The following is an 18,895-nucleotide window of genomic DNA, read 5'->3' as shown; positions in this document are numbered from 1 at the left end:
AACATAAAACTTTAAAACTGATGGAAGAAATGTAGGTCATATGTTTATGACTTTGTTTATTAAAGATTTCTTTGATACAAAATTCAAAGCCCATAAAGAAAAAGATTCACGCATCTGACTAAAATTAAAGACACCATTAACAAGTGAAAATAGTAGCCTAGGAGAAAATATTCGCAACACATAGAACCAACAAGTGGTAGTATACAGAATTATAAATTTATTTCCTTCAAATCAAACAGCTTCATAGAAAGAGGGAAAGGAAATGAACAATAAATTCACAAAGAAGAACCAAAGAAGCCAATAAACCTTGCGAAGATACTCGATTTCACCAGTAATCAGGAAAATATAAATTAAAACTACAAAGAGATACTATTCATATCCATGGGATTGGTTAAAAATGTAAAAGTCTGACAATAGCAAGTGTTGATAAGGATGCAAAGCACTGGAAATTCTTACATACTGCTTGGCATGATCACTGTGGAGAGCATTTGACAATATCTAGCAAACCTAAGAACATGCACACCCTATGACCCCAGCAATTCCACACTAACACAGCTAGGGTATGTAATGGAATCCTGGTTAAAGTATTACATGTGCACAAAGAGATATGTACAAGATTATCCTTATAAACGCTATTTGTAATCAGAAAGAGAAACAAGCCAGATCACCATCAACAAAGAAAATTTAAATAAAAAGTAGTATATTGTAGAATGTACTACTCTTCAGCAGTTTAAATGAATAAACTAGACACATATATAGCTATAATTTCTAAGTAACCATCAAACGAAAAAGCAAGATGCAGAAGAATATATACATTTGTATATAAATATATCATTAGTGAAAAGTTTAACAACATGCAAAACAATATATGTTGTTTATAGACATATAAAGTAAGGGTGTTACATACGAACTTAAGATAGTCATTAACATTGAGGAGAAAGGAAGGGAATAAGATTGGGAAGGGTAACACAGTTCGATTATATATGTTTTTTTCTTAAGTTCAATAGTAGCACATGGATAAATTATTCTGTATATTTCTGTATGCTTGAAATTAAAAAACTACTTTAATAAAATCAACATACTGCTAAAGTATGAACTTTCTTTTTTTTTTTTAAGATTGGCACCTGAGCTAACAACTGTTGCCAATCTTTTTTTATTTTTGCTTTTTCTCCCCAAACCCCCCAGTATGTAGTTGTACATTCTAGTTACGGGTTCTTCTAGTTGTGGCACGTGGGATGCCGCCTCAGCGAGGCCCAATGAGCGGTGCCATGTCCGTTCCCAGGAACCGAACCAGCGAAACCCTGGGTCGCTGAAGCGGAGTGCACAAACTTAACCACTCAGCCATGGGGCTGGAGCCAAGTATGAACTTCTTAAACCTGGCATTCAAGACTCTCCACAATATTATCCCAACTGCCTCATGCTTCTCTATTTCTTACAGCAGTGTTTTCCAAGCCTTAGACATTTTCATACTTCCTTCATTATTTTTGCTATGTATGCCATCTCTATTATTAACGGATATTTTTCTTTTTATAATTTTTAGCTTTAACAGCCTTGAACAAATCAATAATAAATAGAAAGTCACATGTTTAATATGCTAGTTATATTTTTCCAATGTGAATATAAAAAAATATATAAGTATTAAAATGTTTGTCCTAGTGCCATCTAGAAACACCAAGCATCACACTCTGGGTGCACTGTCTTGCACCAGTGGTTCTCAAATTTGGTGTACACGATTATTTGGGCAGCTTGTTAAAAACGGAGACTCCCAGGCCGTACCTATAGGGATTCTGATTCAGGCAGTCGGAAGACAGAAATCCTGCCCTTTATGTGTCCTTGGCACCTACCAGATTGGACTATTTGCCATTCTCTAGACAAGCTCTACATTTTCCTTTTCCTGTACCTTTCCTCTTGTTACATCCTCTGCTGGAAGTACGCCTCCTTCTCCCTAAGCCAATAGACATTAAGCCTACATTTTAGGGCTCATATTAAACATCACCATCACAATAAAGGACTTTGACTTTGATGCGACATCCTTCTCATTTCAGTACCCTTCCCTCCCCTATCAATTTTATATATCTGTATGGATGCTTATCACATTCAATGTAATATATGTCTACTTGTCTTACTCCTCCTCCTGGACTAGGAACACTAGTTGAGGGTGGAAGCCTTATACTTGTTCAAAAGTAGGCATTATGGCTTGGTCATTTTATGCTTTCAACATGACGGTTACTCAGATACTTGCTGAACTGAGCTCTGCTAAACACTCTGAATTAAACAATTTTTATTAACATTTCAAACATCATATACCATAAGGCAATAGAATATTCATTCATACAGCACTGCAAATTAAACATGAGAATCTAGACTACTCAGCTTCATTTTCAGAATGAGAAAACTGAAAATATATCCTACTTAGAAACAAATAATTTTAGTTGTTTTCATTTTTAAAGAGAAAAAAATAACAGTTTAACTAGCCAAATTTAGTTTCTAAGAAGAAAAGGAAAATTGCTTAACTTAAAACCTTCCAAGCAAAAGTAAATGATTAAGTTATTAATTGACAAAGTGAGTTTTGATACTGCTACAAAAAGCAATTAAGAACAAAACTATTATTAAAGCAAAGTTAACTGACTCTGGCAAAATTCTCAGTACTTCCAAATGATATTTCAATATGCTTTCTCTTTGTTTTAGTGTTGCACATTACCCTGATGCAGCAAGAGGAATAATCTCTAAGCATTTTTCCCATATAAAAACCATAATAACCAGCAGTATAAAAACCATAGAAACTATTTGTTTTTAATCAGAAAGTATCAACATGCAATTCATTTGTGAATCTTGTATTTTCAATTTGGTAATAATAATTTGGTTTGTTTCTATTCCAGGAGTAGACTCTTCTAAACATACTTATTTTAACCTACATAGAAAATAAACTAATGCAAACAGAAATGGGACTTTTTAATGGAATATGTTCATCAACATCAATCTATATTACAATATCATCTGGATTTGTATATGTCAGCATATACATGATACTTTATAAAGACAGATAATCGTCAAACTAAAATATACAAATGTACATACTAATTTCAAGTAATAAAAAAAGGAAAAAAATGGAGAATAGGTATTTTTTATGTTCACTTAGCCTTCTAGGTTGAAAAGGAGAATGAAAAGATGACAATTGTGAGAAATAAAGAATAAGGAAAGGTTCTCACACAGCTCATTTTCTCCTCCCCTCATTCATTTTTCTGTCATGCTCCTGTTAAATTTCCTCTTTTACAGGCAGGTCAAGTAAACGAAACATAGCTTATATGAAAATTTTTATTTAACTTTTCCTTCTGTTTTTACATTGTAAAAATAAAATTTCAACCCACTATGTCCATTTTCCTGAATAAAATTAACTGGAAGCAAATAAGGTACTATTATACGGGAGCTCAACCTAAGAATTCCCCGAAATGATTCTAGTATTGGTTTTATTTACCATAAAATGATAACCTATAATTATTGATACTGATAAGACAGCCATCCAGTTATGCTTACTTCCTAAATAAGTAATCTTTTTGATTTTCTAAAGTAATAAATGTAGGCAGAACTTAAAGCTCCATAAATGTTTTAGAAGTACTCAAGAACCAGAAAAATGCAGAAGTTCAAAGGTAATGAGAAGACGTTAAATAACCCTATTTCAAAGATACCGTAAGCAGAATAGATCAGATTAAACAAGCTTATTGGGAAGTAACAGCACAGCTTATTTGATAAAGCAGTTCTGAGAAACCCAAAAATACCATTTCTCTTTTAAAAAAATCAAAGAAGAACTTGGACTAACAAGAAATAATGCACAATTTGGCTTGATCAAATACTTCATTAATTTTTTTCTACCCTCTAAGGTATTGCCCTTTTAAAATCCTCTTCAAATAAAATATAACCTAATTGCTTGCACACGTCTTCAGTTGCAAAGGGATTTTCATTTCAACAGTGCCACCTAGTGGAGCAAGCAATACTTCCAACTGGTGACTAGCTGATTTCACTAGTCTCAAAGGCAGGAATTTCCAAATCGTTTTATTTTCTGGTTCACAATATTCCTAATAATATTAACATTCAAGGGGAAATTTACAAAAGTGTCATAATTTATAGATGTTTGTCTTCTGATAGACTATTTAACGAGGTCATTTACAAATATTATAATACTTTAAATAAAGATACCTTTGTGATTTCTTCAGAAGCTCGTTTGAAGTCCTGAACATTTCGACAGTAAAATCCAATTGTACAGCTAGGATCCATTTTTCGAAATGACATCTTTTTGGGAGAAGGGCAGTGGAATGTCTGTAATTTTAAAAGTTTTTGAGGATTAATTTAATCTTATTTGATGGACTTAAGTATATAGAAGAATATTACTTAATTGGAAATCTGCTATCTAGCTTTTCTCAAAACTATAAACATGCTTTCAAATAGTGTTTTAGTTAGTCTACCCTATGCAGATGGTCCCTCTCACTGTTCAAAGCTGTAAAATATGAAAGCCAACATTGTGTATATTCAATTCACCCAATCGCCACCTTATGCAACACTAGTGCCACTCTGCAAAAGAAAGAAGTATGTGAAAAGTGGTATCCATTTCTAACACTTGCAGAAGGGAAGAAAAGCGTACCACTGAAAAAGACATGAATAAGCTAGCACAAAGTTTAGAATCAAGTTAGTAACTTCCACAAAAGTGCAATTAAATATGTTTCGTTAGAGATTTTATGAACGTTTATAAACCTTTATAAGAAGAATATCAAGACTTTGTAAACAAATGCACAGATTCATGTACATGTTCTATAATGATACGAAACTTGCAAGTTTCAGCAACTGACACAATTAGCACATAACTGCACATCCTCCCAGACCGCTCTTCTGTGGTACTTTCCTTCAAGTTCTGCTTGGTGCCCTAGAGGACACAGGTGAGCAGCTCTCCTCCGGCCCTTGCCCTCCTCCTCACCACCTCCTGTCCTTCAGCCCACTTTGCTCGAGTGCCCACAGAGCCACAGAGAGATGGCCTGGGAGGCTGCCCTAGCCTCTCCACTCTTGCTAATGGGATGTGGCTGCTACTAGAGTCTGGTATCTTTGGAGAAAATAAAAGTAGGAATGGGCAGAATATAAAGCTAATCACTCCAATATTTTTTTTCTCCATTACATTATATACTTTATTTAAAAGATTTTTTTAAACTGCTTTTGATATCTTATCCTTAAAAATCACTGAAGCTACCAAGTCTTTTTTTGTATGTATATAAAATTTTTATGTAAAGAAGGAGGGCCGTAAATATATATAAATTCATATTTGTTTATATTTGCATAAAGTCTGTAACGATATACAAAAATTAACAAGTTTAGGGGAGAGGTAGAAAACTGGGCATACAGGAGACAGGTGTGGGAAATTCTTTGTTATATACTTCATATTTTTGAGTTAAAGAACAAGCTCATTAAGAAATAATCTAGGCTGAATTTGAACTCATAAACTTAAAATTTCCCTACATTTAATGCCTAAAACTAAGAGATTTTAACTTGAAATTATCTACGAAAATGCAAAAAAAAATAGGCTTTTATACTTGCTATGTTCACGGTGAATCAATCAAAATCACTCTTTTCTCTCCCCCTACATCTCCGTGATGCAATTAGTGGCCCAAATTATCACCAGAGGATATGCAGAATGCACACAGTCAAGCTGCTTTTCTCCTTATGGATAGTTCAATCCAACATCATGACAGCAAATATAGACCAAACAAAAGTGTTTTCAGAACTATGACTTCCATTGAATGCTTGGCTAACACTTTCTTTATATAGTGAAATCCAAGCCAGCTAAACCAGAACCTCCAGAGCACTAGTCAACACAAGCATTGTCTTAGTCAGACTTTGTTGAACATTGTTTCACCTGTTTTATTTGTAAAGAGATATTAAAAACAGATCTGGAAAGGCATACACAGCTAAGTCAACTGTCAGCTAACAATATAGAGGCATGTATTAGTGTATAAGGCATAGAGAGTTCTAGGTCACATTTACAAAAAAATTATTCTACATATAAGGTATCTAAAAATAGTCATTTGCCAACTCCTTCCAAAGCCAGTAATAAGGAATGCTGATTTCGTTTTTACTACTTGGAGATAAGGAAGAAGGGCCAAAAGTTTGTACAAGGTCCAACAAAGTATTTTTTTTAACTCATTTACAAGGGGGTCCTACAATATACTAAAACATTGATTAAAGTTTTCACGTAAGGACCTACGAGTAAGACTAAACCGGAACAGGCTTAGTGCCATTTCACAGTATTGCTTCAACCATCATAGAGAGTAATGACAAACACTACACTGTTTTTCATGGTTGTTTTGATATCTACAAATAAATTTTAAAATTATTCACAAAAACACAGATATAAATTTCTGATCACTGAAAACTGAAACTACTATTGGTTGTACGTATGTACTAGGACTCACACTGCAGAGAGGCATTTTATGCCACTTAAACTTAAAATTACATTCTTTTGTTCACCCAAGAAGATTCTGAAGTCAACCAACATTAATGTAAAATTCGGGGGCTGGCCCCATGGCCTAGTGGTTAAGTTCGGCGCTTCAACAGGCCAGGTTCACAGGTTGGGATCTCAGGCACAGACCTATACCACTCATCAGCTACGCTGTGGTGGCATCCTACATATAAAAAATAGAGGAAGACTGGCACAAATGTTAGCTCAGGGCTAATCTTCTTCAGCAAAAAAAAAAAGTTCAGAATTATTTTTACCTATCACAGAACAAGCTAGACTTTAAAATATTTTCCTAAGTGGCACTACTCAGCTATGTTCATTTTGTGATAATGCTTTGAGCTATGCACTTATGATTTCTTTTTTAATTTTTAAAATTCTGACGATTGGTAAGAGTAGCAGCTTCTACTTCACAAATACATTTTAGGGAGTATCTACTAGATATGTTTGTGTGACAGTGAAATATGTTTCTGAAAAAACTGGCCAGAGTGAGTCAATTCCTATTTATTTCATTTTTCAATACATTATTTGTTCACTGCCTCAGCGAAGAGTCACTAGGCACCTACTAAGTGCCAGGCCCTGTTCTGGGCTACTACTGGGAACAGTGGATTCTACACCTAAGCATACAAACAAGACTGAAGCAAATACTGTCAGGCGTAGCTATGCTATTGTGCTGATTTAGATGAAGCTTCCTAGATAGTTCATTAGCAAATACCCTCACTAAAAAGCACTTTCTGCTAACTGCAGTTCACGTGTGTGATTCATAAAGGGTACGTATTTCACTGATGAATTCACTCACCCATCTATCTAATCACATCACATCATTCTAATAGCTTTACTGCCACTATTCTCTGAATTTACTAGGATAGATTAAAATAGTCACCACTGTATGAACCTCCTAAAACTGAAAATTTGGAATTGAGGCCCAGAAATCAGAACAGACTAACATGTCTATTAATAAGGCTTTTCTCACCTTATTAAAAGAATATTGATATTAACATAATAGCACATTACCTTCAATAATAGACTAGAATTTGGTATTTTTAAGAGTTAGAACAGATCATTCCAAAAGTATATCATTAATAACATGGAACAATAATCTCTGGTTTAGGAAATCTTAACTTATTAAATATGCACACACACATACATATAAACATAAGAAAATATATATCCGCTAGTCCTCTCATCCCAACTGAAACGCTGCCCTGTCCCAACCACTGACAATGAGGACACACAATTCAACACACCCTCACTGCTAAAGCCCATTTGAGCTCTTCTCATTCCTTTCTAATTTAAAGTTGTCCTTTCATGACTTTTTCCATTGAGGTTGTTCACGCTGCTCCCCTGAACCTCACTTTCCACATGAAAAGCAGAGCCTGAGTTTACACATTATAACACGCCCTCACACTAAACCACGTGCTCCGTTCCTCAGCCCTGGCCAAGCACTGCCCTGGCACATCCCCACTACTAAAGCCAGGATCTAAATACACCTACTTACATTCACTTCACAACGTTAAAAATTAAGTAAGGACAGCTAAAGATGAAGATTCTCTTAAAACTCAGTATAGAAATTCAACAGTATACACTAGTATATTTTATAAGAAAATGTCACCAGAATTAAAAGTTAACACAAATATAGATAATCAAAACATCTGGAACTATGAAGAAGAAAGAAAAAGCTTCAACAGAGGTCCCTACAGTGCTGAGGACAGCGCCTTGCACAAAGAAGGAGCTCAGTAAATGGTGTTCAATAAATGCTTGTTTAAAAACGAATAAATAACTTGATCTGATCTGGTTTAAAAATTTTTAAAGCTCAATTCTAGAAATATAGGAATTCAACACCATAAGAACAACAATAAAAGATATAATCTGCTAAATCTCTTCTTCAGTCTCAAATATTCTGATATCATACAACTTAAATTTTCGTAATCCTATTAGATTCAGGGCACTCACTTAAAATACCAGGACTACCAGCAATTATTTACATGGAAGTGGATAAAAGAGCTAAGATTTTAATTTCTGCACCTATTGACTAAAAAGAAATATTGATCAAAAAAAGCTGCTTTCAAAAATAATTTTAATAATTGAGATACAAGGGTGGTTTTAGAATGTGCACATAGTTTATTACATTAATCAACCACAAAATTTCAACAGTGTATAAACATACAACCTATACAGCAAGGGAAAGATGGTAATTAAAATCCCTCCACTTGAAGCATTTTAAGCTTATGATACGATAAAAAGCACAAAGTGAAATTTTATTTCTGTACAAAGAGAGACAACTTACTCTAATTTTTATATTATACTTTCATATGAAAATAAATAATCCTATTCACTAATAATCTAAGAGAAATCCCTGAATTGAGACGAACGAAAAACTGTCCAGAGGAATTATCCAGACAGGCAAGATACTCCAGCAGCATCTCAAAAATAAAACATCTAAACCCACTTTCCTGGTGTCCTAATGTATGAGAAATAAATGCTTCTGTGCATTTAAGAAATTACCTAATTTCATCAAACTTTACAAAGTCTCTTAAAATCAATTCTTCTTTGACTCGCTCATGAAGTGCTGCAACAGTCTCCCAGGAACGAGCTGCAACCTTTCTAACGCTGTGTAGACAAAACCAGGGTGTTCATTCACCTGGCACTTTGCAGAGGCTCTCAAAATATCAGATGAAGAGTCTCTCTTTATAAACTGGCCAAAATAATCAACACTAATAATCTTTAAATTGGCCTATTTTGGATAATACTAGAACACTATGAATAACTTTCCATCTGAATCTCAATTATCTACTTTTTTGAGAAGTCAATTTGGCACAGATACACTGAAAATGTAACTTAGTCATAGAAATCAGTGCTACAAGGCCACAATGCAGCACAAAGAGAATTACAATGTGGTTCACACAGCACAATTCTGTAGCGCCTCCCACAATATCAGTCAGTCAACTAGAAATATTTATTAATGTTCATATGCAAGATACTAGGAAAGAAGAACGGAGAAAGCCAACTTGATCTCTGGCCTCAAGATCCTTGTACTTTAGTTGAGGTAACAGTTTACAAAGGATGCCAGAATGTTTTATAACGTGTCTTTTGGAACCAGATTTTCACCTTGCAGTTTATCTTTTTTAATATTCTACCCTTTAAATACTATTAGGAATTAATATTAGCTAGCAAGCTATTACTAAAACAAAGTACTAAAACACATTTCCAACTTGTCAAGCCCTTGAGAATTAGTGATCCATGCCACCCAAGTGATTTAAATTATTTTAAAAGTCTGCAAAAGCATCAACTGGGAAACCAAGAACCAAAACCACGTATTTTTAATTTTCTGACTTAAAATATTGGATCACAAAATGACCAACTTTATAAAAGGAAGAGAAGAGATTAAGAAATCAAAGTTAAAATAAATATTAGAAACCCAACTAAGCTCTTGAAAACTAGAGGCTAAGACTTCATTACTATACTTAAAGCAAAATAATTTAGCAGTCTCTTTATGTCACTTTGTCATTCTAACCCAACTCCATCATTCTTCATTTTTCTTTTTTTTCCCTTTCTCTCTTTTTTTAAACATGCCTAACATTTTAATTCTTCAGGACTGTTCAACTGTATACCTACAAAATTACTTGGAGACTTGATAGGTAGGGCTAGGGCATCTAAAAAGTTAGAGACAAAGATGAAGAAGAAAATCATAAATTAAAATTCAGCAACAAATTATTTAACCTTTGGCCATTGTTTGAATTATGGTTTTATAAATCAGTAAAATATTGATTATTAACTTGTAATACCATAAAAGTATAGCTGCCCGGCACATCTCTAAACAATTAGAGATGGGAAGAAATGGTAGGAAAACAGTACCAGCTATTTATCCATAGTACCTCAAGAGGGAAATCCTTTATGCTGACATCTACAAAAGATTGGCAGTAATGAGGATCCATGTAAATCAAACTGTCATCTACAAGGACAAAACAGAAGACAAGTAATTCAAAAAACACCTTATTATTACACTGCTTACAATCCAATTTCTATGTAGAATAGCTGAAAAAACTCTGGGAGTAACAGCTTGCCAGACTGATATTCATTGACTGAAACACAGGTTTGCACAGGACAGATTAACTTTTGCATAATCAAATATGCTTGTACAAGCAGAATTTTTATAAAGTGATGAGACTGTCATCTAATTTTTGGTGATAAAATTACTTTCACAAACACACAATTATATTCTACAGTTTGCATATGAAAAATGTATTGCCCTACTTTACCCTGACAGGAAGAACATATTGCTTGTCATTTTATCATCAACTAGCACGGCTAAAACTGGTAAAAAGTAAATATGTAAATAGCAACTGCCAGAATGTGGCAACAATGTCTTCTGAAGTTTAGTGAAACCAATAAATTATACTTTGTTTATACAATAACAGAAATTAAACATACATTTTACAGAATCCAATTACGTTGTGGACCAAATGACAAATGAGTGGCTATGGTAGGACTGATAATTTTATAAGGTACTCATTTTGCTCCATTAATCATCCTGTTTCTAGATGATCCTCTATTAACTCTCTGACTTTTAAAAGAAAACAATGAAGAAATATGTTTTACTAAATCACTAACCTTGAAATCCAGCAAAGTAATATGACTGTTTAGGTTTGCCACCAATAATACCCACACAATATTCAAGGCTTAAAATACCCTGTCAAAAGAAATTAATTCAGATTTAGAGTCAAGAGACAAATGGTAATTATTCGAAACAATCAAATTTGCATTACCAATATTAGTAGTCCCAAAATTTTTCACCACTAGTTTTATTTTTATTACATTTGCCCACATGTTCTGAAATCTTTCTGTCTACCAAACTATCTTCCATTTTCTTTAAATCACTCAACTTTAACATGACTAAATCAAATATCCTGATCAGCATGTCACTCAACAACAATCAACAACTACCACTCGCCAGATACAGAGAGAAACAACGGCACCACATCAAGGTAATAAAATTCCCGCCACAGCCAAAACACCTGGCCTTTCAGGCAGCTGGTGCAGCCTGACGGTGTGCAAGGCAGTGCTGTCCCCAGGCTTTTTGAAATGCTAGAAACAGTTCCTAGACCTGGTTACCGCTTTCACTGAACCGTGAGTCTCAGGATCCCAAACTAAAAACTATTTTCTAATCAAGAGCATTCACTTGACAAACGTTTTATGCTGCTTCATTTGGAATAAATATAAAGACTAATGAAAACAATTTAATCCCAGAAAAATAATTATTATTCTGGTATTTAAAGACATTTTATTTTACAAATCATAAAATATCAGGGATACCTCAATAAATTATTTAGTATGCCCCTCAGCATCTATTCTAAGCAGAACTCTATTTAAGCTGGGCCAAATAATTCTATACCTTTCAAAAAAGACATGCCCAGTGAAATTAATGTCTTGTCAATAGTTCCTGCATTAATTTGGGCATATATTAGAAAACACTAATAATGATAAAACGTACATTATAAAACTCCAGAAGTATTAAAAAAAAAAAGTTAAACTTTTCTTCTCTTAAATGAAAGGATGTTTTGAAATCTAAAAGATATAAAAATAATATATGAACAAATGCTTTTTTTCCTTAAGTAATCAAACCATAGTTTTTTTAACTTAATTATTTTCTTAAAAATAATATGTGGTCATTGTAAAAGAACACACACATGGGGCTGGCACAGTGGCATAGCGGTTAAGTTCGCGTGTTCCACTTCGGTGGCCAGGGTTCATAGGTTCGGATCCCAGGCACAGACCTACACATAACTCCTCAGGCCATGCTGTAGTGGCATTCCACATACAAAACAGAGGAACACTTGCACAGATGTTAGCTCAGTGACAATCTTCCTCAAGCAAAAAGAGGAAAATTGGCAACGGATGTTAGCTCAGGGCCACTCTTCCTCGCAAAAACAGAACAAACAAATAAATTAATTAAAATAAATTAAAAACACACACAGAAAATACATTAAACAGTAAAAATTCCCCAAAACCTCAACACTTAGAGCTCATCATTATTAAAATCTGGGGGAAAAGCTTCTTGACATGTGGGTATATTACACATATTCACATAGAGATTTACAAATACAATTTTATATATGTGGAATCATATATAAATATACACATATGTACATACACAACATATGCTGTTGTAACTTCTGTCACTCATTATGTCATTAACATTTTCTTATCAATAAATATAGATCTTATTTAATGGCTGTAAAATATTCTATTTATGAAGATAACAAAATGTCCTTTAAAATCTCCCTCGTGAATTTTTACATTGTTTCCAGGTTGTCACTGTTATAAATAACCCTCTAAAGAAGAACCGTGTATATTTTCAGTCTTGTGAAAATATCATACAGGTTTTTTTGGAAAGGAGAACTGCAACTGAAAAAATTAAAACAGAGAAGGCAAGTTCAGTTAAAATTTTAGAGCTAACTAAAAAATAAATTAGGAAGAACTTATACAAAAAATAAACACTTGATAATAAGTTATTATTCTATTGTTATTATCATTCTAGTAATAGTTCTATAATCCTATTGCCTTCCCCCTAAATAAAAATCCTGAGCACAATTAGAGAGGGCCTTCCTTTAACTTGAGGCACTCTGACCAGCTGGAACACAACGTTCCTCAGGGACCCACGAGGAAGTGAAAGTTCTAAGTTCCTCACAGCTGAGAAAAGAAAGAAAAACATATAACAAGAATCATCGCCGACTCTCCTCAGAAAAAGAATGATTCCAAGTAATGGAAGAAAGACTTGGTCCTTGGCATCTGTACTTCCTTTGCAACAGACCAGAGCAGATTCAGCAGTAAACGTGCAGAAGCAGACCAGGAGCTGGAACGCCACTACATGTAAGGGGCTGTATCTTTGGAAACTTGAAACACTTTTCAGTTCCTAAAAAAGCGTCTTCACAGTTATCTAGTGGTCAGAATGTATTGAGCTGTATCCACAAAGCAATAAATAAGACTAAAGTAATCAGTCAAAAAGGCAAGGCCTAATTTGTCTTGCTGAAGAAAGAGAATATACTGGATTTTCCTCATTCCAGGTCATTTAAAAATATATAAATAAACAAACTGGCTGTGGTAAGGGCGGATAAAGCACCATCCCCAATTTCCTTCTCCTCACAGAATGCAGCAGGAGATGGTACCATCTCTGAAATACTGTGGAATTACCTTGATGAATAAATTTGAAAAACAGAATTGAATGGTGAATTTTAGAGAGTATGATGTAGAATGGTCTGGCAGGAAAAAATAGAACCACTGACAAAGGAAGCAGAGGGAGGGGCCAACAAGGGGGTGGTGAGGTATAGGCAGAGGTGGACCATAAGGAGGAGGAAAAGGGGGAGAGCAGGAGGAGAAGGAGAGGAAGAAGCAAAATGCAGGAGGAAGAGGAAAATTATTTTCCTTTCAGGGCTATTAGACACTATTTTTTCACTTCTAAATGACTCTTTACATGCCCTCATTTTGGCTTTTGACCAAACCACCCCTGACCAAGCATAACACCTAGCATACAACCTACTTTACTCAACCATTTCAGTCATTTTTACCTGATAAGAGAAAAATTAAAATGTCTCAATAGTCATTGCTCTCTTATTTTAGTGGACTATTAAATTAAATTTTAGGGGCCAGCCCGATAGCACAGAAGTTAAGTTCACATGTTCTGCTTCAGCAGCCCGGGGTTCAGTGGTTTGGATCCTGAGTGTGGACCTACACACCAAGTGTCAAGCCATGATGTGGAAGGCATCCCAAATATAAAGTAGAGGAAGATGGGCATGGATGTTATCTCAGGGCCAGTCTTCCTCAGCAAAAAAGAGGAGGATTGGTGGCAGATGTTAGCTCAGGGCTAACATTCCTCAAAAAAAATAACTAATTAATTAAATTTTAGTGGACTAAGTCTAAATTAAATTAGCAGAAGCTCAAAGAAATGTTAGAGTTTAAAAAGTCCATACTTTAGGGGGAAAAAACAAAGTTCTGGTCTCTGTTACTAGTAGGCTATCTAAACTTGAAGATATCACTTAACTTCTCTCGGTCTTTTCTGTTGTATAAAGACAATCCGGTTCCTAGCTATTGTAAGGGCAAAATGAGATAAATCCATTTGAAAGTGTTACACAAATACGAGAACTAACAATGATGTGCGAGCATCTCCTTCATCTATACTAGGTACTGAGGATCACTTTAACAGCTGACCATAGTTCATTTCACTACAATTCAGGCTCCAATGAATCACTCAAGAGCATTTGGCAGTCCTGCCATCTGATAAACACTATCAATACCACCAAATAGCAAAGCCCCCAGCCACATGAAACGTGCCTCGAAGCCATCTGCAGGCCCATCCATGAAGGATGAGGGTTTGGCTAAGGAGTCAGTCCCAAGATTGTCTCAATTTCTAATCTTCTCGTAGTGGTAGAGGAGGCAGAGGGAATCCAGTTCAGATTTGGTTACAACCTACAGAGACATGGCGACATGCCCAAAGTCCCAAAACCAACGGATTCGCTAGACGAAATGGTTCATAACTTCTCACATTCCACCAATAATTCAACTAAAGAGGCCGCACATTAGAAATCAAAATCCCACTTTTACCTAGGGGATTCATATGTTATCAACATATTATAGTATTATTAGTGATAAGTATGCCTGCAAAATTTTAGTAACTATTAAGAAAAGCCAATATACCAGCTGGAAGACTTGTATATACCATGTACTGAAAACAATTGCCCTAGATTTTTAGAATCAGCATGTTCCACCCTATATACATAGGAACCACAATACGCAGTTAATACCTCATGTGGGGAACAAATTGTCACTGAATCATAAAAGACAAATCTAGACTTTATTTCAAGATTACTATACGCCATAGCACTCCATTCAAGAGGAATTCCATCTCTGGCCTTGGAAAAATAAGGCATTTTATTGAAACTATGAAAATAATATAAATACCATAATCTTAACCAGAAACTAAGTATTTCAAAAGTTATAATTTTGTTACAACTGAATGTCTTGGTGCCCAAACAAGAAAACACATTAGACAGTTTCTTTTGGAAAAAAGAATTATGTGTTCTGAAATAGAACAGATTTTTAACTTGTTAATATGAAAAGAAAGTTGGAACCTCCCCCATCCATAATATCTTCCTCATTTCTATCTATACACATAATCATTCTAACTACTTATTGACCTTATGGTGGCACAGGAAACAAATAAAGAGATAACGCAGCAGTAATAGAAAACTCAGTTTGTTTCAGTAATTACCTCAACATAGTTTAATGTGGGTTTTATGAATAAACACAGGTACATTCTTTTGAAAATCACAAGTAAGGATAATGGGAACTGTCGACATATTCCAGATTATGATTATTGCTGCATCTGTGTCTCCTTGATTAGCCACAAAGATAAAAAGGCTTTTCATTTTGTCATAGAACACTGTACTCTTCAACTCACACCTGATCTCATAATACTGAAATTTAAAGTCTCTAATGTCTAAATTTACAATCTACAACTAGAAAATCATCACTTACTTATACCCATCATTTAACAGAAAAAAGGCTGCAAATCTTCTGTATTTTCCATATTAGCTAGCATTGCCTTAAAATAATTTATCTCATCTTTCCTACCTTTACAAAATCTAAGTAGTCGGTGTTGGTTCTTTCTCCACCAAGTCTAACAGGAACTAGAATAATAACAGCTTTGTCATCTGCATGATCAGAAGCCATGGAAGCGCACTGTTTATCAATTACATCAGAACTGTAAACTGAGAAAAACATAATGAATATATATTAAATTTTACAAAAATGATTTTTGGAAACATTTTTACCCTAATTTCCCCCCAGTGGCATATCATCTGATCTCTGACATCACTATCATCTCGAGTTAAAAAACACATCCCTCATTTATGCATTCAACAGACACTGAACAGCTACTGTATTGGGTTTCGGCTGTGAGCAAGATGGAGAAAAATCCCTGCCCTCATAGAGCATACCCTCTAATGTGGGGAAACAGACAATAAATAAGTAAAATATAAGATACGTCAGATGGTAATAGGTGCTTTGAAGAAAAACAAAGGGAGAAAGATGGATAGGAAATGCTGGGGTGGGGGGAGTGGAATTTAAAATAAGGTGGGAAGGGGGCTGGCCCCGTGGCCGAGTGGTTAAGTTCGTGCGCTCTGCTGCAGGCAGCCCAGTGTTTCGTTGGTTCGAATCCTGGGCGCGGACACAGCACTGCTCATCAGACCACGCTGAGGCAGCGTCCCACATGCCACAACTAGAAGAACCCACAACGAAGAATATACAACTATGTACCGGGGGGCTTTGGGGAGAAAAAGGAAATAATAAAATCTTTAAAAAAAAAAATTAAAAACAATAAAAAAAATAAAATAAAATAAGGTGGGAAGGAAGGCCTTATTAAAAACTAACATTTAAGTCAAGACATAAAGAAAGTAAGAAACCAAGAAATGCAGATACCTGGGAGAAGGGCATTGTGGGGACCAAGATCAGCAAGGGCAAATGCCTTAAGGCAGAAGCAGAGCTGGCATGTTTCAGGAACAAGCATATACATGCGTGTGCGCACACACACACACACACACACACCCCTGTGTCTCTGCAGGGACTTGAGCAAGGGGAACAACAGTGGAGGTGAGGTTAGTAGATAAAGTTACAGACTGGGGGAGAATGAAGACAAATTGTGTGAGCTCTTGAGGCCATTGTAAAGACTTCAGTTTTTACTTTGAGTGAGATGGGAAGCCACTGAAGAGATTTTTAGGAAGGGAATGTCCTGATCTGACTTACCCTCCACCAGTCTGGTTCCTCTGTGGATAACAGATGGGAGAGGGCAAGGGCTGAAGCACAGAGAACAGCTAGAAAGCCCCTGTAGTAATCCAGAAGACATGATGGAAGCTTGAACAAAGGCAGTAATTGTGAAGACAGGTAATGGTCATGGGATGGTCATGTGGAGGTGGTGCAAAGTGATCAGTTTGAAGATAAAGAACTCCCTAAAACAGTAACATCAGCAAACAGAGTAGAGAGCTGCCATTTACAAAGACAAAGAAGACTGTAGGAGGGGAAAAAATAGGAGGGGGACTGGGAGCTCCGTTTTAGATAGGTTAAGTTTGAGATATCTATTAGACATGCAAGCAGGGAGGATGAGTAGGCAGTTAAGGACATAAAAGCCCGGGTTTGCGGGGAGGCCAAGGATGGACCTATAAATTCGGGAGTTCACAGCATACAGATGGTTCTGTAAAGCCATGAGACTGGTTGAGTTCAAATCCGTGCACAAAGAAAAAGAGATGAGGTCTAAGGGCTCAGCACAGCACAGCACAGCACAGCACACCAACAATTTCAGAGATCAGGGAGACAGGAAAAGCAGCAAAGGAGGCTGTGAGGGAGCAGAAGGAAAACCGGAAGAGTAGTGTTCTGGACACGAAGTAAACCAAACATTTTAAGGAGGAAGTGGTCAACTGTGTCAAATGCTGCTGTAGACTGTGTGATGTGAGGACTGAGAAGTGACCAGTGGATTCAGCAAGATTAAATTATGGATTAGAGCAGTTCCAGTAGAGTGATGGGTGTGAGAGTCTAAACAGAACAGTTCAAGAGAAAATAGGATTTGATGGAAGCAAATACAGACAAAACTTTATTTTGTTTTGCTCAACAAAAAATAGTCTTATTCAAAACTTACTTATACCCACACCTCCTCTCAGATAACCAAAGTCTTCTGCTCCTCCACAGTTAGCCCCAGTTCTTCCCTTTAAATTCCAAGTTCAGATGATAAACTATCAAATTGATCAAACTATCAAAACTATCAAACAGGAGCTGCTCACCAGCTTCCCTATCTCCCATAGTCAGTCTAAACCAAAGCTACAAAAATGCAACATCAGTTCTTTGCATGTTTCAATTCTACCATCTTACTTGTTCCAAACTATTCAGTAATGGCTTCTAATTATAAACTTTAAATTCTCTCACTTTTCTGAGGCAGGGCACACATGACAATCCCCTATCTTCGACTTTTCTGAACTGATACTCCAGTCAAATGAGCTTTACCTTCAGAGTTCTACTTCCCTCAGAAACAAATACTGCCACAAGTAAGACACAGTAGTAACATTTCCACTGGCATATACAACAAATTCTTCTTTATCAAATGCCTCTTACCTTTCATCTTCACTCAAAACACATTTAATAGGGCCCGCTATTTTTTGAAGTTTTCTATGCTAGATGGGTATAAAAGCAAATAAGATCCTGATTTCAAAGTGTCTGGCTCTATCGTTTTGGTGTTTTTCCTCCACTTCCAACATATGAAAGGGCTATGAAATAGTCCAATTCCATCACAAAGGCTCTCAAGAGCAGTAACTCCCAAACAAATGATTCTGATACCCTCCCTTACCCCTGCCATGTTAACAG

General features: G+C 35.6%; 1 protein-coding gene across 12 annotated transcripts in view; it reads right to left on the bottom strand.

The window, feature by feature from the left end:
• Positions 1-18,895, bottom strand: part of ATG4C (autophagy related 4C cysteine peptidase) — a 154,665-nt gene that overhangs the window by 76,723 nt on the left and 59,047 nt on the right. For 10 of the 12 annotated variants that reach the window (XR_006886024.1, XR_006886025.1, XM_046645494.1 and 7 more), the window contains 4 exons: positions 16,121-16,257; positions 11,105-11,183; positions 10,369-10,445; positions 4,195-4,314 (listed from right to left, as the gene is read on the bottom strand). Coding sequence is in view for 10 of the 12 variants with exons in the window: in XM_046645494.1 (XP_046501450.1) it covers positions 4,195-4,314; positions 10,369-10,445; positions 11,105-11,183; positions 16,121-16,257 (413 nt within the window). In the remaining 2 variants the exon portion in view is untranslated. The remainder of the gene's footprint in view (positions 1-4,194; positions 4,315-10,368; positions 10,446-11,104; positions 11,184-16,120; positions 16,258-18,895) is intronic. The other 2 variants (XM_046645495.1, XM_046645500.1) reach the window with 1 other exon arrangement.

This window comes from Equus quagga, chromosome 18 (assembly GCF_021613505.1).
Source record: "Equus quagga isolate Etosha38 chromosome 18, UCLA_HA_Equagga_1.0, whole genome shotgun sequence".
Lineage (NCBI taxonomy): Eukaryota > Metazoa > Chordata > Mammalia > Perissodactyla > Equidae > Equus > Equus quagga.
Note: the sequence above shows the minus strand (reverse complement) of the source record. Positions and strands in the feature narration are given on the sequence as shown.